The sequence below is a fragment of the Eretmochelys imbricata genome, chromosome 19, assembly GCF_965152235.1.
Source record: "Eretmochelys imbricata isolate rEreImb1 chromosome 19, rEreImb1.hap1, whole genome shotgun sequence".
Classification (NCBI taxonomy): domain Eukaryota; kingdom Metazoa; phylum Chordata; order Testudines; family Cheloniidae; genus Eretmochelys; species Eretmochelys imbricata.
The window spans coordinates 7,615,887-7,631,401 of NC_135590.1; the positions used below are offsets into that span (position 1 = coordinate 7,615,887).

At 49.4% G+C, this 15,515-nt stretch overlaps 1 protein-coding gene across 1 annotated transcript in view; it reads left to right on the forward strand.

The window, feature by feature from the left end:
* The first annotated feature begins 3,846 nt into the window (after positions 1 to 3,846).
* The window catches only part of LOC144277187 (bone morphogenetic protein 8A-like), a 40,708-nt gene continuing 29,039 nt past the window's right edge, over positions 3,847 to 15,515 (forward strand). Inside the window, exon 1 of the mRNA XM_077837835.1 lies at positions 3,847 to 4,255. Coding sequence (XP_077693961.1) covers positions 3,847 to 4,255 — 409 coding nt within the window. The remainder of the gene's footprint in view (positions 4,256 to 15,515) is intronic.

Sequence of the window (15,515 nt, forward strand, 5' to 3'; positions counted from 1 at the left end):
ACTTGACTCCCACCCCACCCCCAATTCCAGATTTACCCTTAGTGGCAGGAGCTTAGGTGCACTCAACTCAAAACTCTTTTCACTTCTTTTAACCCTGTCTCACCCCATTGTATCTTCATGCTGAAGTCTCCCAATGCCAGTAATTCCTACTTTCCAAGACACTGGCTTGTTTCTTGAGCTCAGTATAGTATAATTTGCTGCTCCTATTTCCCACAAGTCTTCCCTGGCTTCCTCTCATACGGAATCTGGTCCAAAAGTCTTCAAGGCCTTCCCTGGATTTAGCAGGCAAGGAGAAAGGGCAATATTTCTCCGAACGTATCTCTAATGCTCCTGTTACGTGGTGCTCAAAAACAGATTCCTTCCTTCTCTCTCCTCCTCACAAGTGGTGAATGCTGCCTTTAACATCTGACCCCAGCCCCCTGCTTCAGGCTAATTTGTTTCCTTGAGTCAAATCTCATTTCAAGGGCTTGTCTCTGCATGAAAGTGGTTATAGATTAAGCTAGGGTGTAAATTTAAAGTGCAGTAGCTATTCTTGACTAATTCCAGATGCGGGCATTCAATCTGGAATAAAAGTGACTTGTTCCTGTTTATTTGAACCCGTTTTCAAAGCGGGTTAAGCTAAACAGGAACAAGGAACTCTTGATTCCTGAACCTTCCTGGAAGGGCCTGTCTCTAATGACTACGCATTCTACTCCGTGAGCCATTCTGTTTACTGCAACTCTCCTTCCCACAGCTATGGTTGTTTTATTTGTACTTGAATGTATTGACTGTCTACCTGAATGTAAATCTGTGCTGTGTTGTGCCTCAGAAAGATTGCATGAAAGGTTTATCATATAAGGGGGAAAATGCATTGAAGGAAAAAATTAAAGTGAATTCTTTCAAGAGAATATCTGAGAACTCCAAAATCCTCCCCCCGAGCTCACTGTACACTCAGCGTATCTGCATCAAAGTTGTTTGCTACATCCGCTGTGGTATCTGTAACCTATGTGCTTCCTAATGAAAGTGACATTCTCATCTGAAGTATAATCTCAGGTCCATCATTTATATTGCAAGCCCCCGAGGCAGGGTTGTGGCTCAGTGTTAGCGGAGAGGCACCGAGCACACTTATGGCCCCTGTAAAATATTAATACATTTGGCTATCGATGTCAGAAAACTTGATAATTCCCTAAATTCAACCCTTGGGGACCTGCTTTTCAGATGTCAGTGTGTGTAAAAATGTACATTAGACTACACAAGTCTGCAGCTGCTGAGCAGAATTCTTCTGGTCAAGTTCCTCTTAACCCTCTAATCATAGAATATCAGGATTGGAAGGGACGTCATCTAGTCCAACCCCCTGCTCAAAGCAGGGCCAATCCCCAATTTTTGCCCCAAATCCCTAAATGGCCCCCACAAGGATTGAACTCACAACCCTGGGTTTAGCAGGCCAATGCTCAAACCACTGAGCTATCCCTTCCCTCTAATCTATGTAACAAATCCATTTTGAAGTGTCTGTGATACACACGCGTCACAGATGATGTACTAGCATTGTCCCTTCAAAGCCTAGCTTCCTCAATGTTGTTGTTGAAGTGTTGCCAATGGGCTTGATGCAATACAAGCTGAACCGGGTATGGCTTTGCAAGTTTCCTGTTTTCAGAACTGCATTTGGTGTCTGTCTCGGTCACTTCAGGTACCTAACCACCGTGCAACAGCATAAACAGTTCTGCATTCCTGAGAGTCAGCGCTCCTCCAAGCAAAGCAATGTTTTTTAAACATGGGGTGATTTGAAATTGTCAGGGTCTTAAATGTTGTCCCTTGACTACTGATTGTGGTTGCATTGAGCAGTACTTGTCACTAGCACCTGCCCCGGTTTAGTGACACATTTTTAAAAGCTCTTTCTTTAAGCAAAGGTCACTGCAGCAGAACCAGGCTGTAAAATGGGCCTGCAGTTCATTTCAAAATGTGCTTATCTTTGCTAAGACGCCCATGGATTCTGATCTTGAATATATCCAGTTTTCACTTGTTGAACACTAGTCTACACTCCAGTTTTCACTTGTTGAACACTGTTCTTGCACCCCATCATTTCAGATTGTCCTGTGTGGGCATTGTAAACCAAACACATTCATGGATGGAAATCCAGTGGTTCCCAGGAACTCCTCCTAGGCTAACCCACTGGTAGAATTGAAAAGTACAGTATTGCCTATAGGGTGTAGTCTCATTTACACATTTTCTCGCCTTTGGGAATGACATTCTACATAGACCTGAGCAAACCCTATTTCCCCCTCTCCGTTTGGTGGCTTGCACTAATAAATAAGTTTTGTTTTGGCTCAACCCAAAACTCAGCACACCAGTTGTTGTTGTTAAGTTGGTTCAGGAGGAGCCCAGCTTCATTTCCACCTCTACTGAAGTGTTTCGCTGTGGTTCTGAGGTTTTTAAGATTTAAATAAAAAGTAAAATTTTAAACAAGTCGCTTTTGAATAAAAAAATGAAATGTTTCGTTTGGAAACCGTGGGAACAGCAGGTTCGATTTTAAAAGGGAGGGGAGAGGGCATGAATGTATGCTCGAAATCTGCATTTTTGTAAGAAACTGGGGTGGAGAAACGTTTGCCTACCTCCCTGTCTGCTGTGCAGATTGTCCAGACCCACCCAGCCTCTCCCTTTCAATAGCAGGTCGGTATAAGAAACACGTCTCCGCTCAGCATCCCCTGGGCCTCTACCCCCAGTTCCAGGCAGGAGGGCGAAGTGTCCTAGTTAAGAGCCGAGCCAGGAGAGGGCAGTGGATACCAACCCACCCAGCCCACCTTCACCCCGGACCGACCGGCCCAGGAAAGCCCCCCTTCGCGGGGTGGGGCTTATTGCCATGCCGGCAGCAGAGCGGGGCTGGAGGGGGTGGCAGAGCAGAGACGTTCTGGGGTCAAAATGGGCTTTTGTCGTCCCCGTCCCGACACGGCTGCCTTGGTGGGAAGCAGGGCCCTGTGCCGCAGGGAAAGCCGGATCACGGAGCACTGGCCCCTGAGGCTCAGCGTTTCGCTGGAAACCCCGATTGCCGTGGACGAAAGACTGGGGCCGGGGCCGGGGCCGGGGCCAGGGCCAGCCCCTCGCTGCTCGCTCGGCGGGGCCCAGCGCTGCGCCCGCAGAACCGCTGGCCTCCCGGCAGCCCTCCTCTCTGTGCGCCCCTTCGCGCGGGGGAGGGGGATGAAAATCCCGCACAGCTGCGCGGCCAGCGCAAGAGCCAACCCCTGGGAGGCAGGAGGAGGGCAGCGGCCGAGCGGAGCCCGGGGGTGCTGGGCTGGGAGGGAGCGCTGCGGGGCGCCACCTCGCTCGGTATTTCCAGCGCGCCAGGCGCGCTCCTCCCCAGGTGTTTGGAGAGCTGCGCCCTGAGCTACCCCAGCTCGCCTCCGCTTGCGCTCAGCCGCCCGGCCGGGGGCCCCTTTAGCCCGGGGGCGGGCCGAGGGTTTTGCTGTACAAACACGTGCTCCGGGTGCTGGCGATGGTTAAAGCGCACACCCAGCAACAGCTCCCCGCGTAAAGCCCCAGGGCAGAGGGGTGCCCGCCTGCTGTCGACGCCTCGCTGGCCGGGGCTCCCCCGGGCGGGCTGAATGACTCCGCGGCAGCTCCGCGTCCCGGGCCCGGCGGGGAGAGCCTGAGCCAGGCGCTGCTGCGGCTTGGCTCCGTTTTCCAGCTTCCGCCTTCGGAGAGGAGGCTCCCGCAAGGCCCCGCACCTGGCGCTTGTCTGGCCACGACCCATCCCAAGCCCCGGCCGCCCGTTCCCACGCGCGCCGGCCAATGGGCAGCTGGTGAGGCCGGCGCGGCGCGGCGCAGCCCGTGCGCCCCCGGGAGCGGAGCGCACGGCCCCGGCCGGCAGAGGCGATGCGGCTGCTCTGCGGGGCTCTGCTCTGGCTCCTGGGGCTCTTGTGTGACCTGGGTAACAGCAGCTTTCTCCGGAGCCATCTCCATGCCTCCAGCTTCCTGCAGCGCCGGCTAAGCGGCCGGGAGAAGCGGGAGATGCAGCGGGAGATCCTGTCCATCCTCGGGCTGCCGGGCAGACCCCGACCCAAGGCCTCCGCCGGGGGCAAGCTGCCCTCCTCCGCTCCCCTCTTCATGCTGGACCTTTACCACGCCATGGCCAGGGAGGAGGAGGAGGAGGACGAAGAGGAAGATCAGGTGGGCTGGGGCCGGGGGGTCTCCCGGCCCGTGCTAACCAGCTTGAGCATCCAGGCGCCTCCTTTGGGAAGAGTCATCAGCCGGGCGGACACGGTCATGAGCTTTGTCAACATGGGTAAGTGCTGAGCGCCCAAGCGGCTGGAGAGACAAGGACCCCGGAGGGCGGGTGGGGCCTGCCCGGGCTTGGGCACCTGCCCCCATTTGCTCAGGGGACTTTCTTCACCTCATCTCGGTCCACCCACAGGCTCCAGGTACTAGATTCACCGGTTCCCAGGCCAGTGGGGACCATTGGGAGTCTCTGGCCTGGCCTGAGCCCCTGGATAGCACAGAACTTCCCCCAGGGAATTCCCAGCGCAGCTCTGAGAGGGAACAGCCACCCTCTGGCTGTATCCAAATGCCCCCGAGCAGCTGTCTGATTGCAGGGCTTTCTTCACCCCAGTGCACGGGCAGTTCTACCATACAGGGGTTAAGGTTTTTAGAGCAGCTTTGCCTTTAAATCACAACTCTCCTTGGGGCTCTAAAATCCTCAGATTGCCTTGAAATTGGTGCCGGGTCTCCTGGCTGATTGGTCTGGCTCTTTTCTGTCATTTCCCCCCCCCCCATTGTTCTAATTTCCCTCCCTTCAAAGTTGGGTGCCTTCAAATTATTTTTCTGACACTTATGCCCCCGCACAGCCCCACCCCCCAAATCCTTGACACCTGTTACTTCTCATCTGTGTTGGACCCACCTCTCAACCTTTAGCTTGGGGCCCGGTTCTAAAGGCCAGTGTTTTTCCCTGTTGTCCCAGATTGCGGGTAGATTTCTGTCCCTTTATTTCAAGCTAAGCTAACAACGCTTCTCTCCTGGCTATTTCCTCACATGAGGTCTGGTTTATGATGATTTGCATGGACTTACTTGCCGGTTACTCTGTAGTCTGTTAAGCCTCTGGATACTTGTGATATCAAAGGTGATGTAATGTGGAGATGACAGCTTTGTCCTCAAACCATCGTAGATATGAAGGGCCTGTTGACTGCTTCCAGTCTTACATGACTCTGCAATGTGCTAGATCTAATATATGGCCTAATGGCTAGAGCACTGGATTGGAAAGATATGTCTCTTCCTGGCTCATCGCTGGCCTGCTGGGTGACCTTGGGCAAGTCACGTCCCTTCGTTGTGCCTCAGTTTCCCCATCTGTGAAATGGGAACAATGATCATGACCCTCCTTTTGTCAAGTGCGTTGAGCCCTTCTGATGAAAAGTGCTATATAACACCTGACAAGAACGATTAGACTCTGGAACTCATTGCCACAGGAAGTCAATGAGGCCAGAAGTTTAACAAAATGGAATTAGACCTTCATCTGAATAATAGGAAGATCCAGTGTTATCATCATAATTAATTGAAACAAATTTTGTGGAAGGCATATTAAACCTAATGCATCAGGACATAAGCCAATCCCTGTTGCAGATCAGGGTGAGACCTAATGTGTGTGTGTGTGGTGGGGGGAGGGGGGCAGATTGCACCACATCTGCCTACTGCCGGGTTCTTGAACCTTCCTCTGAATTAGCTGGACTAAATGGATCTTGAGTCTGATCCAATCTGGCAATTCCTGTGATCCTAAAACTTTATTCTCAGCACCCCACAGGGAAACACAATAATAACCTGGTAGGGTTATTTACTGTTAGACTGGTGTATAACTTAAAACTAATTTAAACCTACTAGAACTCACTAAGATCCCATTAGCCAAGGGTCCTGAACGGTTCTGTGTGCCTGTGTCCAGGCATGCAGGAGGCAAAACATGGCTGGATGGCATCACAAAAGCAGCAGCAGGTAGCCTGGCTAAACTCGCGAGATGATAGAATGACATTATTCTGCCAGGGTTACGCTTTTACTGTCCATAAATCTAGCAGGGCTGCCGCTGTGTGAGTTTAGGACACACAAATAATTTGAATCCATGCGACTGTGTCGGTCTTGGGAGGTTCCACGATGCATCCTTGCGACAACCGTACACTTTGTTACTTGTGTACTATCGCTATGTGCTTCACCTCCCGTACCGGGCTGCTCTCTCCACGCACCAGATCTTCCCCAGGAGCAGAAACCTCGCTACTAAATTTAACTTCATCCTAAACCCCACAGACCAAACCTCGCGACTAATGGAAACCTCTCAGCTTTATTGTAGAGCTACATAAAGAGCTGGCTAATTCTAGTAGTTCTACCAGTAGCTTGCTGGCATCCTATACACAGATGTGGCTCTTGGTCAGCATCCTTGTGAGACAAAGCCTTTAGGAGGCTGGCCGGTACCTCCAGATGCTATCCCCTGTTTATAAAGCTGACTTCACAAGTGACTTGTGGTGGCCCGTGGGTCAGAGGGCCTCCTATGGTGTAGACTCTATTTCAGTGTCAAAAGGTATCACAGTGGTCCCGGAAATAAATACATTGTTGTTAGCCTGTTAGCATTGTTGTTAGTGAGAAGCCTGCTAAAATGGGGTGGGATGTGGAGGGGGAGAAACTAGCACGGCAAATGCCTGTTTGGCCCAAATTCGGCTGTAACTTGGTCCCTGCTGGGGACAGCCCTGGGTGAGTCTAAGCAAGTTCGTCTCTTCTATGATCTCCAGTTTAAAGACCAGGTTGTGAAACTGTAAGCCAAGAGTGATTTCCACCTTAACATGTGGATGTGGAAAGGTGGAAAGCCACCAACGGCGACAAATGCCTTCAAAAGCAACGGCCTCGGGGAAAGGCTGGCTATTAAATGGAATGGATTTATAACAAATGCTGACTTTCGGTCGGCAAGTTCAGCAACCCGTGAGCTCCAAATGTATCCAGCAGAAAAGGAGGTGGAAATATTGGGGAGGTGCGTTAAGAGTGAAGACTGAGTGTTTGCTGTGGCAGGCCTGCCATTAAGCAGCTGGAGGAGGAACATGTAAAAGAGGCTGCTGAAAGAATTCCTCTGTCGAACAGTGCTCAGAGAGGCCGTCTACATGGCAATAAAAGGGCCATGGCACAGCTGCCACCGGCCCAGGTCAGCTGACTTGGGCTCTGCCTGCGGGGCTCAAAGTTGCGGTGTAGACATCCGGCCTCTGAGACCCTGCGAGGGGAGAGGGTCTAGCCCAAGCTTGAATGTGACACTGTAATTTTTAGCCCCGCAGCCTGTGCCCAAGTTAACTGACCCAGGTGCTGAGACTTGGTGCTGTGGGGTTTTTTTTATTGTAGACGTACCCAGAGAGGGAACACTTGCGGGACGTAACAACATAGAGGATGTGCAAGGATTGGCCCAGGATAGACAGGGCCTTTTGTGCCCTGAGTAATGTCTGATGATGCAGGATGGATTCAGGTTCAGATCTGTTCCAATACATGACAGCGTCTGTGCGTCGTGGAAGCGGACTATGATGATAAAATCACCTAATTTTCAGCAGCAGTTTATTAGTAATTCACCCTTATCAGAACTGACTTCAAAATACAGGGCCAGATCTGCCCTGATGTAAGTGGGCACAAGTCTTAGAGGATAATAGGGTTATAAGTAATATCCAACATGGATTTATCAAGAACAAACCATGGCAAACCAACCTAATTTCCTATTGGCCTAGTGGATGGGGAGAGGGAGGGGAAGTGGTAGATGTGATATATCTTGATTTTTAGTAAGGCTTTGGGCACAGTCCTACATGACATTCTCATAAGAAAACTAGGGAAATGTGGTCTAGATGAAATTACTATAAGGTGGGTGCAAAACTGGTTGAAAGACCGTACTCAAAGAGTAGTTACCAATGGCTTGCTGTCAAACTGGGAGGATGTATCTAGTGGGGTCCCACAGGGTCACTCCTGGGTCTGCTGTTTTTCAGTATTTTCATTAATGACTTAGATAGAGTGGAGAGTATGCTTATGAAATCTGTGGCTGATATCAAGCGGGGAGGGATTGCTAGCATTTTGGACGACAGGATTAGAATTCCAAACGTCCTTGACAAACTGGAGAACTGGTCTGAAATCAAGAAGATGAAATTCGATAAAGGTAAGTGCAAAGTACTTCACTGAGGAAAGAAAAATCAAATGTACAATTACAAAATGGAAACTAACTGGCTACCGCTGAAAAGGATCTGGGTGTTAGACTGAATCACAAATTGAATCGGAGCCAAGACTGTGATGTCGCTGTGAAAAAGGCTAATATCTTTCTGGGGTGTAATAACAGGAGTGTTGTATGCAAGACACAGGAGGTAATTATCCTGCTCTATTCCGCCCTGGTGAGCAGTCTTCAAGCATGTTAAGGGCTGTTATAAAGAGGATGGTGGCTCTCCATGTCCACTGAAGGTAGGACGAGAATTAATGGGCTTAATCCGCAGCTAGGGAGATCTAGGTTAGATAACGGGAAAAACTTTCTAACTACAATATAAGGATAGTTAAGCTCTGGAATAGACTTCCAAGGGAGGTTGTGGAATCCCACTACTGGAGGTTTTTGAGACCAGGTTGTACACTTTCCTATCCGGGAAGGTCTAGGTTTATTTGGTCCTGCCTCAGCGCAAGGGGCTGGACTAGATGGCCCTCAAACGTATTTAGCGTCCTAACTTCCATTGAAATCAGTGGGCATTAGGAGCTTAAATACCTTTGAGGACCTGGGCCCCCATTACGCCCTGAACGCTCTCTAACGAGATATGCAAATGGAGAGAAAGCAAGAGCTGTCTGGCTTTGTCCTGCCTTTGACACTAGTCATCTCCCCTCTTTAAGTAATGCTGAAAGCTCCCCAGCCTGGGCTGAGCTTTCTCAAGACAGTTATTTATTTTATCTATGATGCTTTAATACAAAGGAGTTCTGAGGAACAGAGGGAGGGAAGGGCCCCTCGAGAACATTATTCTGACCCAAGTTACTTAGCGTGGAACAGTGCATTGCAGATGGTGGTCGACGGGCCTGATTCAGAGATGACTTGGCCCTCAGAGATCCCAGGCATGGCTTGAATCCGTGGCTTGGAGATACTTCTCAGGAACAAGGGCTCATTTTCGGCCTTTGTATGCACCGGACTGCATCCAATGGCATGTAACAGCGAGAAGGGCAGGGGGAAAGCTGCCTTGCAAAGACACCTGATGTCTGTGGAGCATCTGAGGGCTGCTTTCTTCTCCTGCGCAACCTGAAACACACCCTGCACAATTCCATTCAAGCTAGTGCTGAAATCAGTGCCAGGAAAGGCCAGGCACTGCTGTCAGAATCAACTCCCCAGGCCTGGAGCCTTCAGCAGTGAAGGGGAAGGGATGGGCATCTTAGAGGAAGGGTGGCCCAGTGGTTAGGTTGCAAGCTGGAGACCAGGGTTCAGTTCCTGCTCCACCATAGACTTCCAATGTGATCTTGGGGAAAGTCACTTAGCTTTGCTTTGCTTCGGTTTCCCATCCGTACAATGGAGGTTAGAGTAGTTCCCTACCTGATGGATTAATACGTAAAGGACTGAGGTGCTCACGCTACTGTAATGTTACCTGCTCAGTCCATCAGAGCCAGCTGCTCTGCATGCTTCAAGACCGTATCAGGCAAATCCGTCTAGGCTGACTAATTGTAGGACATTTTTGTTGCCCTCTTAGCATTCGGGTGCGTCTTGTTGCCATCTATAAATGATGTAAGGCACCCAGGTGCTTTAGCAATGGCAATATATATTGTTTAGTGCCTACTGCTGAATGCTGGCAGAAAGACAGTCCTGGAGAAAGAGAGAACCATTTAAAAATTAAAATATACTCTGTGGGAAAGAAGGCTTGAATTGGGGACAAAAAGGCAGAGGAACTCTCCCACTCACAAAATAAGTTCCACTAACCTGAGACAGCAAAATGAGTAGATTGTGCAGATTTTCTCTCCTGCCTGTCTTTTTCTTATGTGCTCCATCAGAAGTGAAATGGTTAAAGCCTCAGCATTGGGCATGTGGGTTATCGCCTCCCTGAGGCCAATGAGGGCAGCTTGCGCCTTTCCAAGCTATTGTTTCAGGCTCTCTGCAGACTCGGGCAGAAGTTGCTCTCTTGGTTACACTCGATTCACATTGTGAAGGTTTTCTTTGTAACCAGGCTAGAGACTTTAAAAAGAAAACTAAAGCTCAGATTCTGGAGAACAAGATGGCAGCTTGGGGTAGGTGCCAATCTCTCCACCTGCCCCCTACGCCAATTCCAGCTTTGCCTGTAAAAATTCAACTTCTCATTAACTAAATGCTTCCGAGGGCAGATTTGCATTAATTTGGCTGCCTGATTTGCTTGTGCCGTTATCCTGGTAGTACATGAACATTGGGTAATTTGGTGCTCTCATGGGCAGTTACACTTCTTTATTTGCCGTCCATTAGATGTACAACGGGGCATGCATTTCCGTGCAAGCAGTTACATTTGCACAGGTTAGAAAAATTAGCCTCTGTATGGAAATATGAAGGAGAGAATCTCTCATAGCATCAGTAGAAATGTAGGGCTGGAAGGGACCTCTCTTATCTAGTCCCTCCTCTCTTGCTGAGGCAGCATTAAGTGCACCTGGACCATGAATTGGGTTAATTGTATGACGTGCTGATCCTGTAAACTGTTCTGTTTAGAGTTCTGCGTATTGTGGAATAACTTGAAGGATCGGGCCCATGTTGATTCGTCCACTTCAATATGTGGGTGGGGAGAATTAGTTGGTTTTAGATGGACAAGGTGGATGAGGTCATATTTCTTATTGGGCCAACTTCAGTTGGTAGAAGGGACAAGCCTTTGAGCTTTGCAGAGCTCTTTCTTAGGTCTGGAGAAGGCAACCAGAGTGTCCCAGCTACATACAAGGTGGGACAGATTGTTTTAAGCACAACGGGTTCACACGTGCTATAAGAGACCACTTTAAATGAAGTGGGTGATTAAAGCTTATCATGAGACAGTGGTCCCCAAACTTTTCAGGGATGTGCCCCCCTGCTCCAGGAACAGGGACATGAGTCCTGTGTTGGGGGGACGGGACGCCGACAGGAGTAAGGAGGCTGAGGCTGGGGGCAAGGCTGGGGCTGGGAGCCAGGGCAGGGCTGGAAACAGAGCTGCAGCCAGGTCAGAGTTGGGTGCCGAGGTTGGGGACGGGGTGGGGCTGGGTGGCACTCCCTCCGCACCTCCCTGGGGGGTGGCCTGGGCCCCCCTGAGTGTTCCTCTGTGTCCCCTTAAGGGAGGTGTGCCTCACAGTTTGGAGACCTCTGCAGTAAGGTGTGTGACAAATTATTCTAATAAGCCATCAACCTAGTGTCTCTGTCAAGTCCATAGTTTTTAGTGTCCAGCAGAGTAATGAGTTTAAGTTCCCAGGCTGGTCTTGTGAAGGTTTTGAACAGGTTTCCTTTCAGGATGATGACAGAGATAATATTCAGTCCTGCCATGAGTACAGGGGACTGGACTAGACGACCTCTCGAGGTCCCTTCCAGTCCTGTGATTCTGTGAGAGGTCAGCTATGGACTGATTGTTTTGTGAAAAGTTTGCCCATGGGTGACAGGGTGTTTTTTGTCTGTGACATTCATTCAACTGTCTGGTTTCACCCAGGTGGTGGTGGGTGGGGAGGGCATTTGATGTGCTGGACAAGGTGCTCCATATGCCATGATTAAGGCTACTATTTTTGTCATCGTAGAGGAAGGCGAATATCATGGAATCTGTGACTTCCAAAGACCTCCATGACTTGAGCCCCCAGTGCTTGGGAGCTGCCTGCAGGGTCCCTCCACTGCCCTTCTGTGGGCAGCCGGGGGACCCCACAACTCCTGGCCGCTGCAGGCGGCAGGGCCCCCGGAAGCTTAGAGCCATGGGTGGCAGGGGATCCCACAGCTCTGAGCCATGCAAGGTGCGGGGATCCCGCAGCTCCAAACTGGTCCCCCCCCGCAGACGGTATGGAGACCCCACAGTTCGTCATTTTGTGTCACGTATTTTTAGTAAACGTCACGGACAGGTCACAGGCTTCCGTGAATTTTTCTTTATTGCCCGTGACCTGTCCGTGACGTTTACTAAAAATATGCATGACTAAATCTTAGCCTTAGTCATGTTAGGCTTGTGTAGGACCCCTGGATCGTGAAAGTTGTGTTGGGGGTGAGGGATATGGATCATCGTAGCAGGGGAGATATGTCTGCAGGTTTCACATCTGTTGTTCTGGCAGGGTCTGGTGCCGCTTTGAATTGCTGTGTCCTGGTGATGAGGAGCTGGGTGAGATTTTGGGGCAGGGGGAGAGGGTTGTTTGAAGGCCAGAAGAGTGGGTTCGTGAAAGATTTATTTCAGGCTGTGGACCCCATCAAGTATAGGTTGTAACTGTTTGATGGTACCCATATGGGTTCTAGGGTGGGGTGGCAGGGACAACTAGAGGGGTACAGTGGGTGGGGTTTTTCCCCCCTGTGCTGAAGCAGGTTCTTCTGGGGTAGTTGGGTGACCTGTTCTATGACACAATCTACTCTGGTGGCGTGTCCTTGTTTAGTGAAGATGCATTTAGGTGTGTACCCCGGACTACTACTTCGGAGCAGATTCTGGGGTACCTAGAGCCTGGCTGTGATGTGTCCGGGGCGGGGTTTGCTGGATAGGTGGACGCACGTGCGGTGATCTGTGGTTTAGATGGTTGTAACCCAACCATTTCACTAACAAACAAAAATAACGAAAGGTCTGATTCGCTAATACACGGCAAAATGACTTGGTTTTAAAATGAAAGTACTTTATATCCGTCAGAATTAAAGAAAAAAAAAATTACAGATGCTAGCCCTGCACTTGTGTGTTATGGGAGTTGTACTAGTAGAAGAATGACGTGTATAATGAGAGGCTGTCAGAGAACCTTAGCAGCATTAATGCATGCCCCTGTCTGTAACACCCCACCCCAACTCCTGTCTCCTGTACACATCAAAACAGACACACCTTCTTTTAGTCCCTCCCTTACAAACCTTCCACACCCACTGCCTGCAGGGCAAGCTCAGCTTTACTACTGTTTGCTATAGGACCAGGAGGTTTATTGCACAATCAGCATGTTCAGAACTTTTAATTTAAGATTCCAGTCACCTTCATTTCAAAAGGAAACTAAAGGCTGCCTCACGCTCCCAACCACAGAGCCAGCGAGAGCAGAAGCCAAGAGGAGCTGCAGGAACCTGATGCAGCCTTCAGGGAGTTACTATCCACTCCGGTTATTTTGGGAAATACAGACGAGGAGCCACCCATTTTAATGATTTACTTATGACCCAGGAATTTGAGCTGGGCAGCCCAGTACCTACTAAGGATATTTTCTTTCTTTTTTGTCACACTCAGTGGGTAAGCCCGGTCAGTAAGAACCAGTCTGGGGTAGTCACTCCACAAACAAGAGTGTTACGTGGTGAAGGGTCGAGCCATTTTAGGACAAACTGGGATTCATAGTACCAAGACAGGGTGGCCTGGATGCATGTTCTATAAAATGATCTGGACATGACTTTCTGACAATAGAAATGCAGCCCCTTTCTGAGGCTTCTGCAGCTCTGACTGTTTTAAAGAGGGGTTTTTCTACCTGCCAGTTGTAGAATGAATCTGCCTGAAAATGCCTCCTCCCCCCGCAGAGCCAGAGAATGAAGACATGTCTTCTCTGAGCCGTGTAGCTATTTCACTACAAACACACACAAAAGGAGGAGACAGCAGAACCCTCCATGTTTACCCCGTAAACTCACCTGCAGAAAGGCATGTAAGGGGCACAATCAAGTCAGTTTCAAAAAGGAGGTTTTTTGTGGGTCTATAATAACATTGTCCTAGTTCTAAAATGTGTTCATCTCCCCCACTGCTATGTGCGAGCCTTGCACAAATTAAATGTGAGGGCCAGAGACTCCCCTGACAGTAAACCTGCTTGTGTACAAAGTGTTGTCAGATACATGGAGCAAACTAAACACGTTTCGTCAGTTTCTCAAATGCCAGGTGCAACAATATTGAGTTAGAATCATAGAATATCAGGGTTGGAAGGGACCTCAGGAGGTCATCTAGTCCAACCCCCTGCTCAAAGCAGGACTAATCCCCAACTAAACCATCCCAGCCAGGGCTTTGTCAAGCCTGACCTTAAAAACCTCTAAGAAAGGAGATTCCACCACCTCCCTGGGTAACACATTCCAGTGCTTCATCATCCTCTTTGTGAAAAAGTTTTTCCTAATATCCAACCTAAACCTGCCCCACTGCAACTTGAGACCATTACTCCTCATTCTGTCATCTGCTACCACTGAGAACAGTCTAGAGCCATCCTCTTTGGAACCCCCTTTCAGGTAGTTGAAAGCAGCTATCAAATCCCCCTCCTTACTCTTCTCTTCCGCAGACTAAACAAGCCCAGTTCCCTCAGCCTCTCCTCGTAAATCATCTGCTCCAGCCCCCTAATTGTTTTTGTTGCCCACAGCTGGACTCTTTCCAATTTTTCCACATCCTTCTTGTAGTGTGGGGCCCAAAACTGGACACAGTACTCCAGATGAGGCCTCACCAGTGTCGAACAGAGTTAAGTGTTTGTTTTTTTCAAGTGAGGTGTCTGAATTTTTTTTCTCCAATTGGCAATGTCCCTTTACAAGACTGCACAATACAACCAAGAAAATGTTCCATTTTTCCAATTTTCACACTATATTCTTGTGTCTCATTTCCATCTTTATAATTATATGCAGTTGTTTGGCACACTAACAACACAGACCAAGTACCACACTGAAAGCATTTAATGAAATAACCACCTTCAGGACTCCAAGTTTTTTTCCAGCCATTATAACAGGTGGCCATTTGATATTGGGCCAGCCAGCTCACCAGGGCTCCCAGCGCTTGAGCTGTTGGCCTCTGATTACGAATCCGGGTGGAGCAGTTTCCCTTCCAACCATTTTAGCAAGTCAGCTGCAGTGCAGCTGAAACAGCTGGGTGGGTCTGGTGTGTGGCTGGAAATGCTTTTCATAGGTGGCCACTTAATGTAAGGAAAGTTAATATCCGAGAGATGGGAAATCTTAGGGAGACTTAAGTATCACCTCGCATTAACCAAAGAGATTGCAAGTAGCATTCGGGACCGACGTCGCTGCACTTGGTTTTAAGAGAGCGCTCTTCGATATGAAAGGAAACCCGGAGTGCTTCCGGATTCTAGACAGCCTTGCAGCGCATCTCTCACGTCCTCTTGCAGGGCGATGGGATGCTGGCTATAGTCCTTACAAAAACTGATGTGCGATCTTTAGCTGACCGCTGCTAAAAGTGAGCAGAAAGAATTTCCATTCAGCCTGGTCACTTACTGAGGGCAGAGTTCTTGACTGGTTCCCAGCTCCCTCTTAGCAGCTGACAGCAAAAGCCAAATGCAAGGTCTGAGCGCTCAATGTTGCCACCTATGGAGTATTTCATCAGTACAGCAAGTTTTTACTTCGAGGCCAATTATTAGTGAAGACAAATTACCTTCAATATTAAAAACTGCTGTTTTCCCACTCCTGCTGTTCCCTTCGTTCTCTAAGGGCTCAGACTCCCTCCCTAGTTCCTCAG